A 25,122-nucleotide genomic window follows, 5' to 3' on the forward strand; every position below is an offset into this window, starting at 1 on the left:
TCTGAAGCTCATTGTTTGGGCTAGGCTGATTAGCCAGTGAGCTCCTGGAATCTACTTCTCTCTGCTTCCCAACACTGGGCCTATAGGCACATGCTGTGCTGGAGTTCTATGTGGGTTCTGGAGATTTGAACTTAGGTCTTCTTGCTTTCACAGCAAGCACTCTTACACACTAAGCCATCTCCCCATGTCCTCAACTTTTAACTATTTGTAGTGTTTTATATATGATGTTGTATAATGTATAAATGTGTAATGTACACTTCAAACTAAGGAGATTGCTAAGACTTTAAGCTGTTGTTTGATGTTCACTGAATATATAGGAAAAGTGCACATCTGGACAAATTAAAGTTTATTAACTATGCTTTTATTTTAGCACAAACTTTTTGACCTATTAAGGCATCTCTTTCTTCTGAGTTGAACTACATCATCCACCTTTGGGTGAATAAACTACAAGAACTGCTGAGTTATTTATTTTGGGAAAATGCTCAGATCCCTTTAAAGAAAAGCAGTTTTATTTTTTCTGTGCAGGAAAGCAATACATGCCTGGAGCTAGAGGAATGGCTCAGTGGTTAACAGCACATGTAACAAGACCTAGATTCGGTTCCCAGCATCCACATCAAAATCCAGCATGGTCAGATGTGCCTGCAACTCCAGGGTTATGGGGCAGAGACAGGTAGAAAGATCCTGGAAGCTCACTGTTCAGCCAGCCTAGTGCAAACAAATGAGCTTCAGCCAAACTCAGACAGTGAGCTTACGGAGGCAAGAAAAGGGTGCCTGGTACCCTGAAACTAGAGTTGCAGATAAGCAAATATGTGGGTTCTAGGAACTGAACCCAGGTCTTTTTGGAAGAACAGCTAGTGCTTTTTTAACTGCTGAGCCATCTCTCCAGCCCTAAAGCTAGACATTTAAAATTTGTTATCCTTTCTTTTTTCTTTTGGCATTGTTTTCCCTTTGGATATCAATTTACTTTTTCTATGTCTCAGAACTACATCATCCTTCATGGTCCAATATAGCCATTTCCCCACATGTCTTGAATGTCTTATGTTTTCCTGAGTACTAGTCTGGGTTTCTTTGAGGGTTTGCCCCCATTCACTTCCCACTTGCAATAATGATGGGGTTGTCGCTTCCAATTAGTCATGTATTTGAACTTCATGCCACTCTTAGGAGACAAAATATTTCCAATGTTGAAAGGATTCATAAATGCTTGGCGGTGGCAGTACATGCCTTTAATCCCAGCACTCGGGAGGCAGAGGCAGTCGGAACTCTGTGAGTTCGAAGCCAGCCTTGTCTACAGAGCAAATTCCAGAACAGGCTCCAAATCAACAGACAAACGCTGTCTCAAAAAACAAAAACAAACAAACAAAAGTTTTGTAAACAAAGAAAGGAAAAAAAATTAAGGTTTTTTTTTCCAGACTTTTTTCTTTGGAAACCTATAGAACAAATCTTCAACTATTGCCAAATTATTGAAGTCTTGATCTAATCCCATAAATAAAATTATTGGAATCTACCTATAAAATTTACTTAATATGACCCTCTGATGAATTTTTTCTGATGATTTTTTAAAAAATAAAGTCTAAATATTCCAATTATGGTGAGAATGAGTTTATAATGGTAAGCCAAACAGAGCCTGAAGAATAGAAAATTCAAGATAATAGCTTCATGGTTGGAGACTCCTTCCTTATATCGCCTCCTTAGCACTTGTTTTCAATACGATTGCCACCACTTCCCAACTCTAGTGTCACAGGTTCTAGTGTGGTGTCAGTACTACCATATGATTGTCCCACTGTCATTGCCTCTCCAACTCAATGTAGCCTAGAACTCAGCCTTCATCACCCCATATCTTTTCGATATTTGATCTATTCTTGAACTTAGCTTTGCTGTTAACAATGGCTAAGCAATTCAAGTCGAAAATTTAAGTGGACTGATTTCTTCTTGCATTATTGTTCTAGCGAATTGCCATGAAGTTAGTGGCTTACCGTACAAATTGGTTATCAAAACCCACTGGATGAAAATCAAGTTGATGGCAAGCTACGGTCCTATCTGGAAGCCCTGGAGGTGAGTCCAGTTCCTGCTTATTTGGGTTATTGGCAAACTAGTTTTTTGTAGTTGTAGGACTGAGGTCCTTATTTTCTTCCCGGCTATAGACTGAGGGTCATTCTAAGTCTCAGAGTCATGTTTCTTGACTCTTGACACATTTGTCTGTCTTCAAAGCCAGAGTGTCAGGATAGAATAGGGAAGGTCTCATGGGTTATCATCCTGTCACTTAAGAAACTCACTGGGTTCATCTGGGTGATCTACGATAATCTCCACCTCTCATGGTCTTTAATGCTAATTACATCCATAATGTCCTTTTCACAATGTAAATTTTAACTTTGCCTTTTAAAACTGCAAGTTTTAGATGGTGACACTTCATGGCGACTCTCGGGCCCTCTGAAGTGTTCTTTGGCTCCAGAGGCAGACGGAGATGGCTGGCATTGCTCCTATCCTCCATGGGCAGCAAGTACACACGTTGGTGCATACACATACATGCAAGGAAAACACGCATAAAATAAAATGGATAAATTTTTTGTAAAAGTTGATTTGATTTATAGTTCTGGGGACTGGGAAGTACAAAATTTGAGAATCTCCATCTGCTGAGGGCCTCCCGTTGTGTTATATAGGGGAAAAAGGCAAATGGGCTCTCAAGAAGAGTGATAACTCCTGTGAGAATGACAATTCAAGAGGGTGGGGCCCTCATGACTTAATCACCTTTCAAATGTTCCACCTCTCCATAACGTCATAAAGACAAATAAATGTCAACACGAGTTGGGGGCATATGATATGTCATGTTTTCCAATCAGATGCTAAGCAGCTTGATGCTTTGTCTATTATCCTCCAGAAGTCCAGGTCAGTGTCATGGATTGTGTAACTATTCAAAATATCTTTATTAACCTGGGTGTGATGGCATCCATCTTTAATCCCAGCACTCGGGAGGAAGACGCAGGTGGATCTCTGTGAGTTCGAGGCCAATCTGGTCTACAAGAGATAGTTCCGGGACAGCTAGGGCTGTTACACAGAGAAACCCTGTCTTGAAAAACCAAAAAAAAATCTTTGTTTGACTAAAAAATTATTAAGAAATCTCTATCACAGTAGAGCACTTGCCTACCATGTGCAAGGTCCTGGGTTTGATTTTAGCATCAAAATACTTAACATGCAAACATACATAACTGAAAAATCTCTACCAGCCAGGAGTCAAGTTATAAACGTATGACAGGTATATAAAGAGGAGAAAATTAACTTAGAGAATTAGTAGAAAGGTAGAGGGCTGGACCAGTCTTCTAGGGGTGGAGATAGAAACAGGAAGCAGAAGCTGAGACCATGGAATAATGGGGGCGAGTGCACCCAATGAGAAGGGAATCAGGAAGAAGGCAAGTCCATGATTAGGGATATGGGTAAGTCAATCATAGAAGGAAACATACACACACACACACATACACACTTTTTCCTTTCCTCTTGCACTTCAGTTTCTTTTTCATTACCACATGTTGGGGTTATTATGTTTTGTGTTGCAAAGCATCAAAGGGGAAGAATGGACCCGAGAATGAGGGACATTGATCTAGGCAGAGCCCATAAAGGCTTGTGAATACTTCTTGGATGACTGGTACTCAGAATGTGATGTATGGATTAGTAGTTACATCTGACGATCACAGCCGAGAGATCATGTAATGGATCTTGCAAATGTGTGCTGAGCTGTCCATCCAAATTCACACCAAATCAATGTGAAAAGCCCACAATTATGAGCCCCCTTGCCTAGAGTGATAACTTCAATACGGGGACGCACAATTGACTCTTACTCTTTGCTTAATATCCTCTCTCTACTCCCTGACACCACTTTCCAGATAAACTACCTGCACCCAAGTCATGGAAGGCCATATCCAAGTACTGCTGAATTCATGTTCCTCTCTGCTGTTTGACAGCATGGTAGACATTAAATTTTCTAAAGTGAGAGAGCTGTCTTAAAGATGTGGCAATGCCTATGAGTCTTCCAACACACCATCCCTCAAGTTGGATGGGAACAAGACTTTCTCTTCCAGAAGTGACTCTATAAAAGATACAGCTAGGCCCCCTTGCATGAATACTTTTTACCCAACTGAAACTCCTCCAGATTGAATTACTATTCCATAGAGAGATGATTACAAACAAGCCACCACGCCCAGGCACTAGTATATGGGAGCCCTAAACAAAACAATCCTCTTTGCTGTTCTATTGACTTTTCAGAACTTGGAACAACAAACAGTCTTCCAGAGACCACCTTTCCAGATTGTTCTATACAAGCAAAAGGAGTAATAAAAGCATTTCTAATTTGGCACATTCAACACTTGTTTACTTGATCTGTGACTATCTCACATCACACTGCGCAATAAGTACTCTTACATAATATATTTATTAGAAGATTAATAATGACATCACTAAAGAAAACTTTAGCTCTTAGCTGATGGAACTTCCTGGGGAGAAAAGAGTTAGCCATTCTAGGTGGGCTTTCGCCATGATGGGAAAGACAGTGAAATGTGTTGCTGATCCTCCAGGGCCTAACTCTTCCTCTTCCTCCAGCTTTGCACACAACTCGGCCACCACTTTCCTTCATCTTCCAGAACTGAGCAGGCGTGAGACATCCGCCATTCTGTAGCTCACACACACTGACAATTATCATGAGAGCCTCATATGGTTACTATAAGGGGCGCTATGAGGCCTATGATGAGGCGTTTTCCCTGGATCTTTCAGATATGCAGTGCCTCGCGCAGATGTACGTTTAGTTTTGTGATGAACAGTCACGTTTCTGTGGGACATCCACATTAACATCCTGGGTAAAAGGCAACACTAACATAAGGTTCATTTGGTTCCCATACACTACAGTTCACACCCTGTGGCTTCCAGCTCTTCTTGTTCTCCTTTCCTAACTCCCCACCCTATTAATGTTAAGTTCCACTGCCAGCTGTTGAGGAAAACAGTCTCATGAAGTTTCAACCAGCGCTCACAGTTTGATTCAGTCAAATCCCTGTAGCAAATGCCTTTGGGAAGGATAAAGGAAAAAGGGGGGGAGGGAGGGAGAGAGAGAGAGAGAGAGAGAGAGAGAGAGAGAGAGAGAGAGAGAGATTCTGACTTAGTCGTTCTATGTGATTTGACTCCAGCTTAACTAGTTCGAAACAGAAAACTTCTATGTCAATTAGATTATATAGTTTACAGTTGCGCTGTCCAACATGGCAGCCACCAGTTCCCGTGTGACAATTAAAATTTAAATTAATTAGGCAGGTAGTTCTTCTGCAGCGGCCATATCCCCTGTTCTGTCTGTTGTGTACCAAATAAACTTGTATTTTTTTTCCTACAAGCAATTTAAACTAGTTAAAAACAATAAAAACTTGAGTGCTGTGGTCAAGGTTGAAGTGCTTAGCAGTCACACATGGCTGGTGGCCGCAGCACTGAGCAGACAATAGTTAGAGAACACGTCTTCATCACACAATGGTTTCTACAGACACTGCTGGTCTGTAGTGCGTGGCTTATGTCCACTCACCATGAGTCAGGTGCATTACAGGCATCTGCTTTATATGTATGAAGTCACAACGCTCTGGGAGATAGGTGCTACCACTTTACAGGAAAGGAAACTGAAACACAAGGCCTAAGCCCTTTGCTAAACTCAGAGGTTAAAATTTGGCCCCCAAAAGACCAGGGCCCAGAGCTCTTAACCTTATGCTCATACTGTGAACATCACAGTGACCTGGGTTGGTACAGAAAAAATAATTGGCTCTGCTGAATCTTCGTGCACTCCAACAGCTCCAGTTCGGCTATTGGGTATCACAGTAAAGGTCATAGCATACTCCTACAGTTTCCTTAGGGCGTGTGAATTCGGGTTTTAATACGATCCCTAGGAGGAAAAGCTGTCGGTCTCACCTTCTCCTACCTTCAGTGGCAGAATGAGATATACCAATAATCCTGGCTAGAAGGGCAGACTCGGGTGTATTAGTTAAACTATGGCAAGCTGTGATAAACTCGGAAATCTCAGGTGTTTGAAGAGATAAAGTTTGTTTTCCATTTATAAAATCCAATAAGCAACATCAAGTAGAGAGCTGAGAATGGGGGAGTCAGGGGAGGGGTGTTGAACAGGGACCCAGATCCACAGAGGGCCTGCTTTCTTCAATGTAAATTAGAGCCCAAATTTGCTGTGGACAGCACCACCTAGGGGACAACCATGAAAAGAGATTGATATTTCTGTTTGTTTGGTCGGGGTTTTGTTTTATTTTTTGTTTGTTTGGTTTTGGTTTTATTTTGCTTTTTGAGACACGGTTTCTCTGTGTAGCCTTGGCTGCACTGGAACTCAGAGATCCACCTGCCTCTGCCTCCTGAGTGTTGGGATTAATGATGTGTGTCACTATCACCCAGCAAGAGTTATCTTAAAGGAAATTAAGCCACTTGGGTTGACAATGCTCCCCACAAGAACCAGAGACTAACAAAACCCCCATACTAGGCACAAGAAACCTTCTTTCAAATTGTTGGTAGGTGACTCCCAAAACAATATAGATTATCAATGTAGCCCTTGGTTGACTCTCAGTGGCTGAGGGTAGGCCCTTATTGTTGAAGGTACTACACAGTTGGGACTCAGGACTAGGAATTATTTGAGCTGGATCTGACTTGAAAGCTTCCTTCCTGTGATCTAGCTTACATAGTACCAGAAAACATTAGGCAAGCTACCAAAGGAGGGAAGCAATTAAACAGTCCTACTCAGCTGCAACACCTATGAACCAGGACAAGACCAGCATGGCAAAATATGTATACATAAAGATGCAATAAGTGGTACTCACATGTTTGTGGTAACCAACAGGTATCCACTTGGATTCAAGGCCCAATCAAGAGGAGGGGAATCATGTCTGGTACTGGAAACCTAGCTAACTTCTCAGGGAAAGTGAGGTCATAGGCCTTAGTAAAGAGTCTACTATCACCACTTTGCTAGACCAGCATACCTCCTTACTGCATTCTAATCTTAACATTATACCCACAGATAAATATAGCAACCTCCCCCTTATCAAAGAAGTCTCTCCCTACTTCAAATGGAGACCATCACAGAAAATTACACTAGACATATAATAGAGATCAAGAAATTATGGGACGTCCAGCCTCAATGGTTATATCTACATTACAATCCTATGACTCAGGGAACATTGAGGAAGGAGGGGCAGAAAGATCATGGGAGTCAGAATACCAGAAAGTCTGTTTGCTGTGAAACGGTCTCTCCTAGAAATGGCTGCATATTCAAGACTAGAACAATTACAACATCAATGGACAGCTAATGTAGAAAGGGAAAAATTTGCGGGTCCTACCCCTAGACAAAGAACTATAGGTAATTACTGAAAGAAGGAGAATTAGCCTCCCCCAAGGGTTGAACCCCTTTATTGGTTGTCCAATGCAGAGGGCTCAGCCTTGAAACCATATATAAACAGTAAAAGCGGACTCATTAGGTTGTATTTATGTTTGTGTGTGTGTGTATATATATATATTGTTATACACACATATATGTATGTTATATGTATATATGCAACAATATATATGTATATATCTGTAACAATAACAACAAATAAGAGGCTATCAACTTGAGAGTGGGGGCCATGCGAGGGGCTGGAGGGTACCTAGGAGGAGCTGGAGAGAGGAAAGGGAAAGGAGAAAGTGATGCAATTTTATTTCAACTAAAATCTATGTTAAAAAAAATTAAAAAGGGTGAGATTCAGTCATTAATGCCCTTTAAACTAACGATGGGATAAGATTAATGCTAAAACCATCATCCTCAGCCACCATTTTATCTGATTCTTTGCCATGACAGTGACAAGGTCGAAAGTCAAGCGATCGGTACTAATGGAAGGATTTCTTTCACTTTTCAGCCTGAATAGGAATCCCCTCTCTTTGTGATTCACTCTCCCAGACCATAGTTCCTCCAGGACCCTCAAGAGGGTGACTACTGTGTGACAAGCCAGATCTGTTGACAACGAATTTGCTGGTAAAAACCACTAAGAAAGGTTGAAATTATGGATATTCCCTCTTAAGAGGGGGAAAAAAGCCTATTTAGTTGGAAAAGCTGAATTTTTATAGTTGCCTCTGTTTTGATGTCACATTTAACCCTTAATTCGTGCTGCTGTGTTCATACGTGAAAGACCCTTATCACGCCTCTAGGCCTTTGTAAACTGGTAGTTTCTGTCCTAATGGCTTTTCCTATGGGCAGTGCAGGACATCATGTGTCTTAGTTAGGGTTTTTATTGCTGTGAACAGGCATCAGGACCACTGAAACTCTTATAAAGGAAAACATTTAATTGAGGTGGTGGCTTACAGTTTCAGAGGTTCAGTCCATTATCAGCATGGCGGGGAACACGGTGGCATGCAGGCAGACATGGTGCTGGAGCAGGAGCTGAGAGTGTTACATCTTGGCTTACAGGCAACAGGAACTGGCATGGCTTGCGCATATATGACACCTCAAAGGCCACCTCCACAGTGACACGCGTCCTCCAACAAGGCTATACCAAATATTGCCACTCTCTTTGGGGAGCCATTTTCTTTGAAACCGTCACACCATGTAAAAAACTAAACACCACGGCCACAACATTGTTGCAAAAGCATCTTAATTTATCTTGGTGGTTTTTCTTCTTCTTCTTTTTTCTTTTTTTTAAAATGGTATTGTGCCCTTATTCTCATGAGAGCTCTTATCGTGGGCTTTGAACATCTGATCTGGAACGTTGCAATTTTTACAATCCATGATTCTGTCTTGCTAATCCTCTCTCCATGATTAAAATGCCCAATACCATTTATTTCATGTATGAATGAGCATACATACTAAGCAATCCTTCAAGATGACAAAGAGACTGGGTGCCCCAGAGAAACTGACTTGATTATGGCTCTGTCTTTTTGTTGTTGTTGTTGTTTGATTTTGTTTCTTGAGACAAGGTTTCTCTGTGTTGTTTTTGGAGCTTGTCCTTAAACTCACTCCGTAGACCAACCTGCCCTTGAACTCAGAGATCCACCTGCTTCTGCCTCCAGAGTGCTGGGATTAAAGGTGTGTGCCACCAGCGCCTGACTGCTCTGTCTTGATTACGATCCTAACATTTCTGTTAATATTTCCATGCTTGCAAAATGGGGTTGAGTACTCTGAATGAAGTTAAAGTACATTTGTAAATCATTTTATCACAACAGTACCAACCAAACATTGCCATTACTATTCATTCAGACTGTGTTCTTCTGCGTTCCTGGATGGAGTTTCCCTTTCTATAAAAGTGGACATTTCTACTTTGTGAAAATAATATGGTGTCAGTAATTTATAGAGGATATTCAAAACATAATGATGTTTATTCTATGATTTGCATGTTATATGATTTCTACTCTAACTATGAAACGACCCTACCTATTCTCTAATGTTTGGTTAGTGAGAATATCCATAAGCACACTACCTAGTTCAAGTTGAAGAAATAGCAGGTAATTTGTCCTACTTTCTTTTTAACTCCCAGATGTTGAAGGCCTACTGTGTAACGGGTGCTGAAGTTACACTAAGAAACAAAGCAAAGGCCCTGACTTTGAAAATGAAAATTCCTCAGTAAATCAAACTCATTGTCTCCTGTTTGTACCCCACCAACACAGTATCTGTTACATGGTAGTGCAAATCTAGTTTTGATTAACGACAAAACCTATTTCAAATTAACAGCAAACAAAAATGCCCATGTAGTCAGAAGGCAATACAGCTGTTTTTGCCAATTCTTATCCATCCAATTAGTGACACCATCGTAAGCCATTTAAATTTACTTCTTGAAGCAAGCATGTTGTCCATTTTATATTGTCATTTTTCTCTTTAGATTAAAAATAATTTGATGCTCTACTGAATATTATAGTCCCATGAAAGAACTGTGAATTTCTAAAAGAAAAACAGCAGAAAGGGTATGGACCAAAGAAGACACTATGTAAAAGACTTAACATGATGGCCATAGCATCATTGGGAAAGCATCTGTGCTGCAGATCGGTGGGTTGTTTTTACAAGCCTGCGATCTTACTCACGTGAGATCTCTTGCTAATTGAACTAAGGGTATACCCCCTCTCAAGATACATTTTACTAACGTGCTTTCCTGGAACATCGGCCTAATTCCTAGTAACTGAAATCAGTGGAACTATGGGTTTCATTCCTTTGGGCCTTTCTTAATTTTTATCCAGTGCTTTGTAGGGTGAAAGGGGTTACAAATCCATCCCAGAATGAATCATGGCAAAGTCATATGAAAACCGCGTTCATGTGCCTGAGTGAGTAAACACTGGGGAAGCAGTGAAGAACACAAGTTCTAGAGTCCTACCACCTCCATTTGCCAACTGTGCGAACTTGGAAGTGACTCAAACTTTCCAAGCCCCAAATAAGCACTTCTGGCAGTCTGGCACACATGAGGTTTGGGGGAGCTTCTTTCCAGATCTTGATGTTGTTTCTTTCTGGGCCCTCATCTTCCCAATTGTAAAATGAGGATTGAGAGAGACATTTCTCTACCTCAGTGAAATAACATGAGCCAAGGTATTTTGTAAGTTATGAAGACTTATAAGAAGGCAGTCATGTGGTTGCGGCTACTGTTGTCAACGTTAGTGCTATGAGCTATGGCTACTGAATTACACATAGAGTCACTGGGACTTCCATAAAGGGCCAGGCATTTGCCAGACAGCAAGAGCCACTCTAGAATTTTTACCAATTTTGAAGCCAAGAGATTTGTTGACCTCACTGTAATTTTAAGTCTTTAAAATCTGCTCATGTTAAAAATAACCTTTATTTTTAAAAATTATATAATTTTTAAACAGAGTATTGGTTTAACTATGTAAAGCGGAACAGAGTATTGGTTTAACTATGTAAAGATTGTTGCATTTGTTTTACCTTGCCTATCTAAGGCACCTGGTTGGTCTAATAAAAAGCTGAATGGCCAATAGCTAGGCAGTAGAGGGATATGCAGGGTTGGCGGGTATAGAGAATAAGTAGAAGGAAGAATCTAGAGAGGATGCGGGAGAAAGAGAAGGAGATGACAGGAGTCAGCCAGACATAGAGAAAGCAGGAAAGTGGGTATGCAGAATAAGAAAAAAGTCCCAAGGGAAAACATAGATGAAGAGAAACAGGTTAAAATAAGTTATAAGAGCTAATGGGACAATCCTAAGCTGAGGCTGAACATTCATAATTAATAATAAGTCTCTGGGTCATGATTTGGGGGCTGTTGGTCCAAGAAGTCCTGCTACATATGGCTTTGGGACAGGGGACATAGAGCAGTGGTAGAGCGTTTGTTTAGCGTGATCAAAGCCCTGGATTCAATCTTCACTACAGTCTAAAAGAAAAGACTTTGAAATGTTTTCACTTTCATAACTGGAACTGTAAATAGGAGCCATCCTTCAGATGGGATCACAGAGATGAGAGGCTCCAGGTCCTGCTAGAATCACTTAGATCATATTAAAGAAGTCCAGTATCCAGACCAATGGCATAAGGATCTTTGGGGGTAGAAGCAGGTGGTAGGCTTTCTTTCTTTCTTTCTTTTTTTTTTTTAATCCCCAGGTGAGTCCACGGAACAGCTAAGTTTGAGAGAGCCTGGCTTAGATAACAAGCAACGCAGAAATCACACAGAATTCTCAGAATAGTGTTGTGTCCAAGGCAGAACTCAAGGTTACCCTCAAATCCAGGACAATGAATTAAGAATCTGACACCTTAAGGTTGGGTGGATGAACTCACAGGTGGCAGACTGCTAAAGAATCTCAATGGGCCTTCAGGTGAGATCATTCATCCTATGAGGAAGGAAAGCACATCTTTCAAGAGGAATCCTTGGCAAGGTTCAGTCTTCTCACTGAGATCTACAGAAGTTTCGAGGGGTAGCATGTGTTCTACTGGAACTCACTGCATTCAGACAATAACACTGCTGATATATGAGCTGTGGAGAAAGGTCCATGCCTTAGAAAATCTCTAAGCTTTAGTCTATGATCACAAATCAATTCCAACCAGCTAACTCGGGTTGACTGGGTACTCATTATATACTAGACACTATGGAGGACAATCAAGAGATAGAAGATGTTATCCTTACCCTCAAGCACCTAGATAGATGAAACCAGAAGGAAGAGTCCAATTCAGGATATGACAATGGGCCTCAACAATTCCTAGCATGGTATAAACATACCTTAAATGTCTACTATGTGTGACTTTTAGCATGCCTTAAAGTTTATAGACATAATTGACTTGTAGAAATAATAGCCACAATAAACAAGTAAGCAAAGCTTCTGAACTTCCACTGATGTCTAGAATTGTTTTACCTTGCTTGGGTGCTTTTATTACACAGAGAGAACAGGGAAGGGATCCTGAAATCTGATGACAGACAGTAGCTTTGTTGGGTCCAGGGATACAGCTCAGCTGTAAAGCTCTGACATATCATACACACGGCTCTGTGCTCAATCCCCAACACCACACATAGAAAAGTATCTTCATGTCCTTTGTGCTAAATGGTCCCCAGTTATTTCTTTGTCTTCCTCCTGTTTCTTCTCATACTCAAGATGGCATGCAGGCTAGGAATGGGACACAAGAAAAAGGGAGTGAGAGCCTGTGAAGTCGTCTACTGCTCAGCCTGGAGTTCTCAACAGCCTCTACAGGGATCTCTTTCACCCTGGAGGGTTCCTCCATGCGATGGCTAATGTTGACCGTCATCTGGATGATATTTCCAATCACCTTGAAACCAAACCTCTGAGCATGTCTGTGAGCTTCTAAATCAGGTAAGTCAGGGTAGGAAGAACCACCTTAAATGTAGGCAGCACCATTTTAGAGGGCTGGGTCTTGGGATGAATAAAAAGGAGAAAGGAAGCCAAACAGTAGCAATTATATCTGTTTCTTAACTGTGGGTGCAATTTGACCAGCTGCCATTACTTCCCTGCCATAATGAACTATACCCTGGAACTGTGAGTCTCAATAAACTTGTCCTGGTCCCACCCTCTCTCCCTTTACATGCCCCTCACCCTCTCTCTGTCTTTTGTCACAGCAATAAGAAAAGTTAACTAACACATTCAGTATCTAATTGGCACCCAGTGCTAAAGGCTGCATCTAGTGGGCCTACGGTCTTTTCTTTTAGAATCTTATCTAACCTTGGGGAAATTCCTTTCAGCTATCACCACCAAGTACCCTTCATCAGGCATCTATCTGGGTTCTTCATGCCAGTCTTTGCTACCTTGTCTCTTCCCATGGCTCTCAACACGGTCACCCACTAGGAACACAAGGGCCATTTAGATTCCCTGCCCAGCACACAAGAGTTGAGAGAGACTTGGGGAGACTGCCTCCTGGCTTTTCCTTGTCCAAATCTCGTTCCATCACTCCTTGTCTCTCTGCTGGCCCTGCTTTGCTATTTAGGCCCTGCAAGGACTCCTTACAGGAGGGCAAGGAAAAAGTGGGATGCAGCATTCTCTGCTCTCAGCACTCCCCATAATCTAATCAGAATCTCTATAATCCCTTGTCACCATTTTACCTTCTCAGGAGAATCACAACGCAACAGAAGTGACTTCATACCTGGCTGCAGGGCTAGGATTTGGGGGGGGGGGGAGTTGTGAAATTAGCCAGGAGATTGATCATGCTGAAATTCAAAGTTTCGGTTTTACAGGCACAAGGTGGAGACAGAGGGAGGAGGGCAGCGCTGGGTTTGGTAGTAGAGAATCGTGAGCCGAAGATGGCAGGTGGTATCATGTCAGCCCACCTACTGCTTCATTATCGTCTTCCCTGCAAGGAAAGACTGGTCACTGGAGAAGGATGCGATGCATGAGAGGGTAAGAGGAGCGACAGCGAGGATTGGAGAAGGAGAATTGTAAAGCAACTTACCACCAGAAATGTCTGCAGCACAGGGCGATCTCTAAAGCTGGGGTTTATAGCTTATGAGCTCACCAAGCTGTTTCAAAAGTGTAATTGTTTCCAAATGGTGAAGACAATTTGGCAGGAATGAAATTCTAACCATCTTTCACTATTATGTCATCCGCCCTCTGGAAAATAGAATAGCTGTACCTAAAAGGAGACCTCCTTCAAAGACCAGAAAGAAGTAAGGCATCATCCCAGGAAGGAAGAACTAGGGAATGGAGATGAGTCGTGACCCATCTGATTTGGGCTTCCAGTAGACTGAAAATGACTCTCACAAATGCCATCTAGCAAGACAACCGGATGTATTAAAGTCTGAGGATTCTTTCAGTTGGCCGGTGGCCTCACAAGAGTGTCAGACCCACCTCTCCCTGCTGACAAGGGCTACTGAGTCATCTCCCAGGCTTCCAGGGTGAAACTACTGTGTTTGCATTCTAGAGCTGGGGAGCCTCATCTCTCTTGGCTTGCCCCAGCGCTCCCTCTCTTCCTCCCCAGGTTTCACTGCGAGGTTTAACTCTAGTCTCAGACACTTACTATCCAGATCTTCCTACCCGTGACTCTGATCAAAGGGCTTAATTCCTTTGATCCACAGTTTTTCCATCTGTAAACTGGAGTGAAAAAGATACCCACCATGAAGGGTTTGGGAGAAAGGTGCGAGATAATGTTTACAAACACTGGAAAGACCCAGTAAGGAGCAGGCTCTAAGTATATGTTAGTTTTCCTCTTGTCAGTGTACCCATTATCCCCACCAGTCTCCTTTCCTGCCTGGCACTGAGGATGCAGCAAAAGACCTGGAGGCTACAGGAGGTCAGCATCAACACAGTCCCAGGTGATGCCTATCAGGAGGGAGAAAGAGAGAAGGGCATACCAGAGAAAGAGATCTGTGAGCTCTCCTCTTGGCTTTCTGGATGAAGGAGCACTTGGCTGTATGTTGAAGGTGGATGTGTTTCCAAGCAGAGGTGAGGAGGTTACCCCAACCAGTAGAGGGAGGGAGCATTTAAGTGAAAAGGGGAAAAAAGCGAAGCCAATAATGGGGACATTAAGGAGCAGGTGACTACTATGGGCATAGGGACACAATCCAACTGAGGAACTCTAAGAGGCAACGAAGAACATTCTTCAGCACTATCCTGCCATGGGACAAGAAAGATAAAATGCTATTCTTGTTTGGGGATAGCAGGATAGGTATCTGGGTGATCTGAACCAACCTATTTTCAGTGACTCTCATCATTGGGGATTCTACCATTGTTTATTTTTGCTGTATAGATGCACAGATAACAAGCAACAGAGTCTCACACGGCAGAGGGGTTAAGATGGCTAAAGGAAAGCCACATATGGTAGTATGTAACTGTAATCTCAGCACTTGGGAGGTGGAGACCAGAAATTCAAAGTTAGCCTTACCAATACAGTAAGTTTAAGCCAGCACAGAAAGAAATGTAGTATAGAAATTACATAGATGAACTTTGGGGCTATAGGCCCTGAGTTTAAATCATAATTTTGCAATCTCTCTCTCTCTCTCTCTCTCTCTCTCTCTCTCTCTCTCTCTCTCTCTGCCAAATTTGAAGCAAGCTTTATTAAATACTTGCCAGGGTGATGGACACTAGCCATCCCCAGGATTGCCAAAGAATCTTGCAATCAACATTACAGTTATGAAGTAACAATGAAATAATTTTATGGATGGGGGTCAGCACAACAAGAGGAACTGTATTAAAGGGTCACAGCCTTAGGAAGGTTGAGACGCGCTGTTCTAGGGTCTAATGAAGATAGAACGAATCATGTGTCACCCGAGTCATTTGCTAGAACTGCCGTTTCCACTGTGACTGTGTTGGGATATAGTGCTCTTAGTAAGGTAGTTAAGGCTAAATTTGCTCAAAATGGAAAAAGGACCAAACTTGACAGGACTTTCATCCAAAGGAAAAGGAAGAGGAAAGAGGAGGAGGAGTGGAAATATCACAGCAAGCGTCATCATTCCCTGGCCACAGAGGACAGGCCACGCAGGACTCAGTGAGAGGCTGGCTGTCCTCAAGGCAAGGAGAAAGTCCTCACTAGAGACCAATGCTGGCACCTTGGACTTGTAACTGCCAGGCAGTGAGATAATTATCTGCTATTGAAGCCGCCCACTCACTGGTATTTTCTTATAGCACTCCAAGAAGACACACGAACCCACATTATTGTCTCTAATTTGTTTGAGTTATGTAGGATTATTAATGAAGGCTCCCATCCTTCTTACAAAAAAAAAGAACCTTGCAATCTCTTTTAACTGTTCCACCAGGAGCAAGCTGCACAAGGCAAGTCTCTTCGTGACTCAGTTTCCCCATCTGTATAACAATGCCAAGTGCAAAAGGTTATTAGATGAGTTTCAAAAGACTTGGTCTTTTTAAGGCTTTGAGCAACGGCTAGAACATAGTAATTGTTATCAGTGATTATTAGCACGAATCAATACTTAACGGAAGGTTCTGAGAAGCAGCAAAGGACTCCTATTTAACTCAAAACATGAAGCTGGAGTGCCTGAGAGTGCTTGCTGCATAGTCCTGAGGACTAGGGTTGAGACCCTGGCATGCATATAACAAGTCAGGTGCCCCACAAATGCCTGTATCTCCAGTGCGGAGGTGTGTGATGCTTTCTTCCCGACTCCACACATGCATGCATACACACGCAAACAGATACACAGAAATAAAATCTACAAATGAAATACTCAATTCAGAAAATCATTTGCCTTCGTGGGTTGTTTCTGGAACACACGATGGGTGACGTAGCAAAGCAAGAACACACCATAGCATCTGTGGGCTCAAATCTCACATCTCAGCAGCTTTTTGCTCGAAGCATGGGCCCAGGAGTACTGTTTTAGCTAGTGTTTTTAGCCAGGTTCTACCTTGGAGTAGATATACACCAGTGTTACCTAGAAACTATTTACAACACTAAATGCTGGCTCCCTCTAGAGTTTCTGACTCAGGGGATTAGGATGGTCCTAGGTTCTTCATTTCTAATAATCCCAAAGGTGATGCTGATGGTACATGGCTGAAGGCCACATATTTAGAACCACTGTAAAAAGAAATCAATTCATCAGTGCTATCGTTTGGATCCAGAGTGTCTCCTGAAGTCACATGTTTTAAGGTTTGGTTCCCAACTAGCTGCTATTGGAAAGTGATGGAAACCTGTCTCGTGGGAGGCTTGAGTTCTTCGACAGTGTGCTCCTGAAGGGGACAATGGGCTGCTGCATTCCCCTCTTCCTTTTGCTCCCTTTGTCCTGTTGAATGGGCTTTCACTGCCACCCATCCCCATCACGATTTGCTGCCTGACCACAGGCCTAAAAAGAAATGGGGCCAATTGACCATGGCTTGAAGCTTCCCAAAGTACAAGCCAAAATGAACATTTCCACGTTTTCAGTGGCTAGGTATTTTGCTTCCGTTAACAGAAAACTGATCCCAACAGAGAAAGCTGGAGTATGAAAGAGACAAATTGCTCTAAGCAACCACTCAGCTTCTTTCTACTCATGTCTGCTCCAAACCCACAAGCTTTCCTATTTATCTGCCTTTGCTCTCCCTTCCCCACTTTCCCCTCCCCTTCCCTTGCCTCCCCTCTCCTCATCCCTCCCTCCTCCTCCTCCTCCTGCTCCTCCTCCTCCTTTTTTCTTTTTTTTGATTCTTTTGAGGAAGGGTTTCAAGTGGCATTATCCCCAGTTCTTCATTTTCAAAAGACTTATTTCTGATGGTTATCCTTCATTTAGATCAGTGGTTCTCAACCTCTGGGTCACGACCCCTGTGGAGTCACATATCAGATATTTACATTACGATTTATGACAGTAGCAAAATGCCAGCTATGAAGTAGCAATGAAAACCATCTTATGGTTGGGGGTCACCACAATGTGAGGAGCCGTATTAAAGGGTCGCAGCCCTAGGAAGGCTGAGAAGCGCTGACTTAGACGATCTTTTCTGTCTCATCTTCCTGTGGCGGGAAGAAAACACACATGGAACGGAAGATGTGGCATCTTGCAGACTCTGTTACTTCTTAACCAATGATGTCCCAGAGGGCATTTACCCACCAGTAATGTGAGGCTAATTGAGTTTTGTCCGGCTAATCCCCCAGTGTTGTGTTACTGTCTCAGGGGGTGATCTGTGCGGATGGAGTTTCTATGGGTATTGCATGGTCACAGCAGGGTGTGCGTACCTTGATACTCAGCAAGAGGCATTTTCTCTGCCTCTTTATGTCTTAGCAGAGCAGGGCAAACCGTGCTTCTTGAAGTGAGGGCCCTAGACTAACAGCATCAATATCACCTGGGCAGTTTAGACATGCCAGTTCTCAGGCTCTGCCCCAGATCTACTAAATCACAGACTCTGGGGCAAGGGCCCATTTGTGCTTCAACAGGCCTCCGAAGTGACTCGGATGTACATTTTACATTTGAGAATCCTGGTTTGGTGGCTACAACCGTAAAATCTAGACACGAACCCCTGGGTTCCAATTCAATCTCTACCACTTCCCAGGAGCAAACATTCCTGGGAAAGTTACATATCTCTGTGAACTCCAGCTTCTAGATCTGGAGAATGGAACAGTACTAGGACCTCCCCTTCAGAGGTCTAGTTGAGACGATTAAGCAAGTGGCCAAGTGTAAATCCAATCAGTTAGAAACCGGGCACATAATACAGACTAAATATTATCCCCTCCCTCTCTCCTTCCTTCCTCCTTCCCTCCCTTTCCTGTCTCTCTCCACCCCCTGTGTGTGTGTGCATGTGTACCTGTGTGTGTGCACGTGCATGCACTCGTTCATATGTGTCAGTGCAGGTGTACATGTGGTAAGATATACATGTGGAGGTCTGAGGGACCTTTGGGTGTTGGTCCTTGTCTTACCATAACCTTATCTGAGATAGTCTCTTTGCTGTTATGTAAGCACAGCTAGTTGGCCTCAGAACATCTGGAAATCCCTGTATCCACCTCTCATCTCCTGATAGGAGTGCCTGGGATTATACATGCTTGAATTTTTAACATGTGCTCATCGTTTCCTTACTTTATATCTTTGCTTGTGAGCCTAGCCTTTCCCAGTTGAGCCATCCTTCCAGCCCCACCATTTCTTTTTTAAAAGCATGACGGCTTCCTGGCTACCTGTCCCATGTCTATTCCTTGAAGGAGTGTCAGCTGTGTTTTAGCATGTTGAGACGCTTTTATTTAGTTTGTGTGTAAGTCTGTATATTTCTTTTCTTCGTCTATGTTGTTACTGGTGTTTCCTGCTCGTAGATTTTTATTTTATCCAACAAAGATTTCTTCTTCTTTTCACTGTCTTCTGAATAAGAAGTCTTTCCCTGCATATTTAATATTGTCTTCTTGAAAAATTCATTCGCTAGTCTCATTCCTAATGAACATACATTGCATTGTATAACAATATTCTTTTGGTAGTCGTACACACAGAAACTGATGCCCTTGCTAGGCAGCGTGGTGCACACCTGTAATTTCAGTACCTGAAAGGTGGAGGCAGAAAAATCAGCTGTTCAAGGTCATCCTCAATTGTATTTTGATCTGGAGGCCAGTCTGTACCACCTAAGACCCCAGGAAAAAAGGAAGAGGAGGAGGAGGAGGAGGAGGAGGAGGAGGAGGAGGAGGAGGAGGAGGAGGAAGAGATAAAAATCAAACAAACAAGCACCAGATGAAAAAACCAAACAAGACTGAGGCCTTAGTACTACCTGGCCTTCCATTCCCTTCCTCACTCACCTTTCCTGGCCACCTTTCCCCATAAACTTTCGAAGATCCCCCCTTTCTGAAAAAAGCATTCTTCTTCATTTGACTATGTTCTTTTTTCAATTTCTACATGAAAATGCCTTCAAGTAGATAGTGTTCAAAACAAACGCCAAAAGAAATCCCCATACATTTGGTTAGATGACAAAGATGCTGAGAACGCTCAGAGGAAAAAGGATCATCCTTTCAACAAATGGTAATAGAAAAATAGGAGAGCTACAGGCACAAGAATAGCCCTCAGTGAAGCAAAGTTGGCTTAAGTGTCAGAGCTGAGACCACAAAATTCTTAGAAGAAAATGTAGTAGTGAATCTTCCTGACATTGGAATTGGCAATGAAAGTCTCTTGATTTTGATACTACATTATCAATAATAAAGGTAAAATACAATAATTAGACCTCATTAAAATTAAAAACCTGCATTCATGGAAGGATACTATGGTGGGTGAAAATAGAAGCTATTTGCCAATCAGATACCTGATAAAGGATTAATTTCCATAATATATAAATAATTCCTAGTCAACAACTAAAAAGCAAAAGGAAAAAAAAAAGACAACCCAATTTTTAAAATGAGAAAGTCATATGAATAGACATTTCTCCAAATAAAAGGTAAAATGGCTAATAAGTGCACCCAAAGATGCTGAAACCACAAACCACTAAGGAAATGCAAATCAAAACCACAGTAAGATGTCACTTCATTCCTACCACCAAAACAAAAGAAAACAATAAGTGTTGTCAAGGATGTGGAGAAACTGGAATTCCTATGCTTTGTTTGAAGGAATGTAAAATGTATAGCCACTACAGAAAACAGGCTGGCAGTTCCTCAAAGATGCAAATGACCCAGCAATTCTAATCTTAGGTGTATCCCACAAAGAAACAGAAAAGCATAGAATCAGAGCTTTGCACACCTAGGCTCATAGCAGCATTATTCACAGCAGCTAAAGGACACAAACCACCACGACGTCCAGGAACAGATGACTGAATGAATGAAATGTGGTACAGGTACCTACAATCATCGAATATATTTAGCCTTGAAAACGAATGAAGCTCTGATACGTAACTACAACGTAGATGGTCAAAGAAAATATGTTAAGTGAAATGAACCAGACACAAAAGGATAAATATTGTGTTTTCACTAATTTGAGGCACCTGGAAGAGAAAACTCCATGCACGCTAAAAGTAAAGAAGTTATAGGGAGGATCAGCACATAGTTACTAATTGGGACAATGAAAATATTCTGGAAATGAATAGTGGTGATAGTTGCACCAAAAATATGATTGTGGTTAATGCCAACAAACAGTGTGTTTTAAAATGCTAACTAATAGGCTGCCAAATAAAGGCAAGTCTGATGACCTGAGCTCAATCTCTGCAACTCACATGGTGGAAGGAGAGAACCAACCCTCATAACACAGAAGTTGTCTTCTGAACACACACACACACACACACACACACACACACACACACACACATACACATACACTCAAGAAATAAATGTAAAGGATAATAGCTATTCTATATAAATGCATATTTCACTATAATAAACATTATGAACAATGACACCAAACATACATACAAAAAAGTTTAGTAGAAAAAGATGAAGGAAAGACAGTGAGATGGCTCGGTGGGTAAAGGCACCTGCCTTGCAAGGAAGATGACCTGGGTTTGATCTCTGGAACCCACATAGTGAAAGGAGAGAACCAATTCCAGAAAGTTGTTCTCGGACTTTCCAGCATGTGCCATAACACATACTGCCCCAACCATAAGTAGTAGTAGTAGTAATAATAAAAACAATAATAATAATATTATTATAAATGAAGGAAGGGAGGAAAATTGACATCTTACCTTTCAAGGATGTAACCAGAATGACATGAAAACAGATGATGACAAGGAATATCTTGTATATCAGTAAAACTTCTTCAGGTCTGCCAACATGGCCACACTGCCCCCCAGAGAAGAGCATCCTGGAACAATATATGACAGACAACAGATCATCACAGCTGCCATAATCCTAACTGTAATGACCAAAGGTCATTCCTCATGTACGATCACCTCCATGCTGCCTTCTTATAAGTACCACAGTCATAACTGTAGCGTGCTTGCAGAGAGCTAGCAATGCCAGGTGCTCATTGGCTAACAAAATGAAAAACCCAGGTTTACTAAGCTATCACAATTAAAATCATAAACATGCTAGACTTTGTGGACTTATGGAAAATATATGCCAAATACACAAAGAACACATTGACAACTAAACTAATTGTTTCATACGTAATTATGACCATTATAGGAAGCTTTTTAGAGACAATGCTAACATTCATGCATCACAGACACCTCTAAATAATCTACCTCATTTGTTTCTTATGCTATCAAAGGAAAGCAACACTGCATTTCTTCCTTATTGTGACTTATTTTATTGTCATTGTTTGCATCTCTAGTAGTCAACATAGCAACATTTTAAATGCAAAATTTATATCAGATTTTTAATTTAAAAGGGCCATTTGCCATTTACTTATTTAATTAAAGAAGAGGAAGCAATTTGAAAGTACTACATGGTAGGGCCGAGTGAGGGTTAGTCTGTTATCCTTGGTTAACTATTAAAATTTAATAACAGCTATGAGATACGCAATGACCAGTATATTGGCTCATGTAACAAGATATAACAAGTGTCTTTAAGATATTAACAGTGAAACCTAAGTGTTGGCTAAGAAGTCTAAAACAGTCGTGGCATTGTGGCACACACCTTTAACATCAGCACTCAGGAAGCAGAGAGAGGTGGATCTCTATGAATTCAAGGCCAGCCTGGACAGAGCTAGTTCCAGGACAGCCAGGGGTACACAGAGAAACCCTGTCTCAAAAAGAAAAACAAGAAGAAGGAGGAGAATAAGCAGAGGGAGAAGAAAAAGGAGGAGGGGAAGAAGGAGGAGGAAAAGGAGAAAAAGGAGGAGGAGAAGGAGGAGGAGGAAAAATCGTCTAGCACAAGAGGACATTTAAAAGGGAGCTACTGAAGAGGATTTAGTGTGGACAAAGCAAGCACAAAAGGTGAAAATACAACTGATTTAGATTATTCAATTTTCAAAACAGAAGAAACAAATAAACCAGGAAACCATGAGTAAAAGCATAATTAAATTTTTATCTGAATTCTGGTAGAAGAACTACAGCCAGCAAATCTCTTCTTCATTCTAGGAATACGTGGAGCTAACTTATTTAAGAATCTGCTGAAAACAACTTAAAAACATGAATAAAATATTAAACATGTCTCACCAAATGGAAGATTAAACAGGAAGTAAGAAAGGTAACCTAAACAGCGAATGCACATGTACCTAAAGGTATAGGCCAATGAAGCCAATGGGGTTCAGGTGTGAAAGATTAAAGAAAAGGTCAGAGATATGGAGAAGAGAAATAGAAGGTGAGCATGCACTTAAATTAAATTCAAAGACAGGAGAATAGGAAGTCAGTATTTGGAATAAGAGTCCGAACTGGTGGAAAAACATTAGTGCAGTTTCAAAAAGCCCATAGAATTTCAAGTACAATAAGCAAATAAAAAGAGATCTGCACCAAACCAGCTCATAATGAAACTGGAGAAAATGGAAAGCTTTCAAAAAAAATGTCTTGACAATGGCTCGAGGAAAATAAGGTCATTTCATTTCCAAGGAATAACTTTTAGAGTGACAGGTCTCTTCTCAGAAGTCACAAGACAATGCACTATTACCTACAGTGTGTGAAGACAATGTACCATTACCTACAGTGTGTGAAGGTGAAATTGTACTCACAGTGAAAACACCTTTTGTGAAGGAGGAAAAAGCGAAGACATTTTCAAATAGACAAAAATGGTGATTTTCTTTTCCATCAACGCACAACAACAGCAACAAAACAAAACAAAAAAAAAAAAAACCCAAAATAAAACAAAACAAAAGGACTCAAATCCTCACTTGAAATCAATGCTAAAACACATGCTTGGGAAGAAGACATTAGACTTGAGGTGCAAGAAGGAACAAAGACTTAAAGAAGGTGGTTAGTATACGGGCAGGCCCCACCCCGAACATTCCTAAGAGATGGGTCAAGGCTTTAAAAAGTGGCACAGTTTGCCCTTACATCTCCAGTTTCAAGGCTTTGTGCACTCTCAGGTGATCACTGCAGTCAGCCTTTCTCATAGCCATCCCTTAGCTCCAGAGACGCGTGCACATTCAACATGGCTTTCTATGGGGAAGGTGACTTCAGGCTGGGACAAGTTAACAAAGCTAACTAGGACAAGTAATAATACTATCTCACAGGGACTAAGGAAATATCAAATAAAAATATATAGCAGAGTTGAGAACGTAGCTCAATTAGTACAGCCCTTGCCTAGTGCCAGATAAAAACAGGCAGGATGATGCAAAGGTAATCTCAGCACTTAGGAGGCAGAAGCAGGAGAATCAGTTCAAGGCCATCCTTGGCTACATAGTGAGTTTGGGGCTGTCCTGGGCTACACAGGACCTTGTCTCAAAAAAAAAAAATAAACCTGCACAAAAGCCATATAGTGGATATGTATGCATGTAAATGTACAGGAACCTTCTATGCCAAAATCAGTCCAAAGGAAAGTTCAATGGAGGAACATTTTCCTAGTGTGCAGGACACCTTGGCTTCAATCCTCAGTACTGAATGTTAAAGCCTATTTTGCTAGACATGGTGATCCATGCCTGAAATCCCAGCATTTGAGAAGTGGAGGTAGAAAGATCAGAAGTTCAAGGTAAACTTTGGCTAATATATGAAACCCTGTCTCAGAAAAAAATACTGTATTTATATTGATATCAGAAAAATTATACTTTAAAACAAAAGCATTACTTTGTAAACAAGACCGTTCATTAAAAATTTAACCCGATCAATAAAAAAAAGCTGCAATCAAAACATGGGCTATAGTTGAGGATACTGTCACACTGAGATTTTAGTTATACATAAAGCTTAAAATTAATACATTAAGGCCCCTGTTAAGAAATTTGGAAAATAACAAAATAAACCCTAAGAAGAAAATAATGATAAAATAAAAGCATAAAATAATGACCAAAAAAAGCCCAAAGTAAAGAATTAATAAAATCAAGGCTATTCTATGAGAAGACACTTTTGGTGAAATTGAGAGCCAGGAGGAGAGGGTGGGGGAAAGGGAGACAGAAGAACTAACCAAGAGAACTGATGAGGACAGCAATATTCTGCAAATGCTACAAACATATGAAGATAGAAGGGCCTCGGTGCCATCTTTATTCAAAAAGTCTACACAAAATGGGCAAATTCTAGGAGGGAAAATAAAAGCAGGGGTCAACAAGAACTATTAAAGCTGAATAAGATGTATGACTAGTCAAAGTCTCCAAAGTTTTCACACCAAGAAAATTTAATTAAGGAACAAAAATTTTAGTCTCACAAATTCTGAGAAGAGACAAAAACAGTAGAGTGCATCCGAACTCCTTTACACAACATCAAGGGCAAATTTTCATGTTTTTACTGAATATGCACACATGTGTGCGTGTATGCATGCATGCACACACACGCATAATA

General features: G+C 41.4%; 1 protein-coding gene across 11 annotated transcripts in view; it reads right to left on the bottom strand.

Annotated features, from left to right (window-relative positions):
- The window catches only part of Adgrg2 (adhesion G protein-coupled receptor G2), a 122,615-nt gene that overhangs the window by 46,815 nt on the left and 50,678 nt on the right, over nucleotides 1-25,122 (bottom strand). For all 11 annotated transcript variants that reach the window (XM_050164363.1, XM_050164362.1, XM_050164370.1 and 8 more), the window contains exon 2: nucleotides 21,442-21,560. In XM_050164363.1, the coding sequence (XP_050020320.1) occupies nucleotides 21,442-21,559 (118 nt within the window). In that variant the 5' untranslated portion in view covers nucleotide 21,560. The remainder of the gene's footprint in view (nucleotides 1-21,441; nucleotides 21,561-25,122) is intronic.

Source organism: Alexandromys fortis, unplaced genomic scaffold (assembly GCF_014885135.2).
Source record: "Alexandromys fortis isolate MF-2015 unplaced genomic scaffold, M_Fortis_MF-2015_v1.1 scaffold_147, whole genome shotgun sequence".
Lineage (NCBI taxonomy): Eukaryota > Metazoa > Chordata > Mammalia > Rodentia > Cricetidae > Alexandromys > Alexandromys fortis.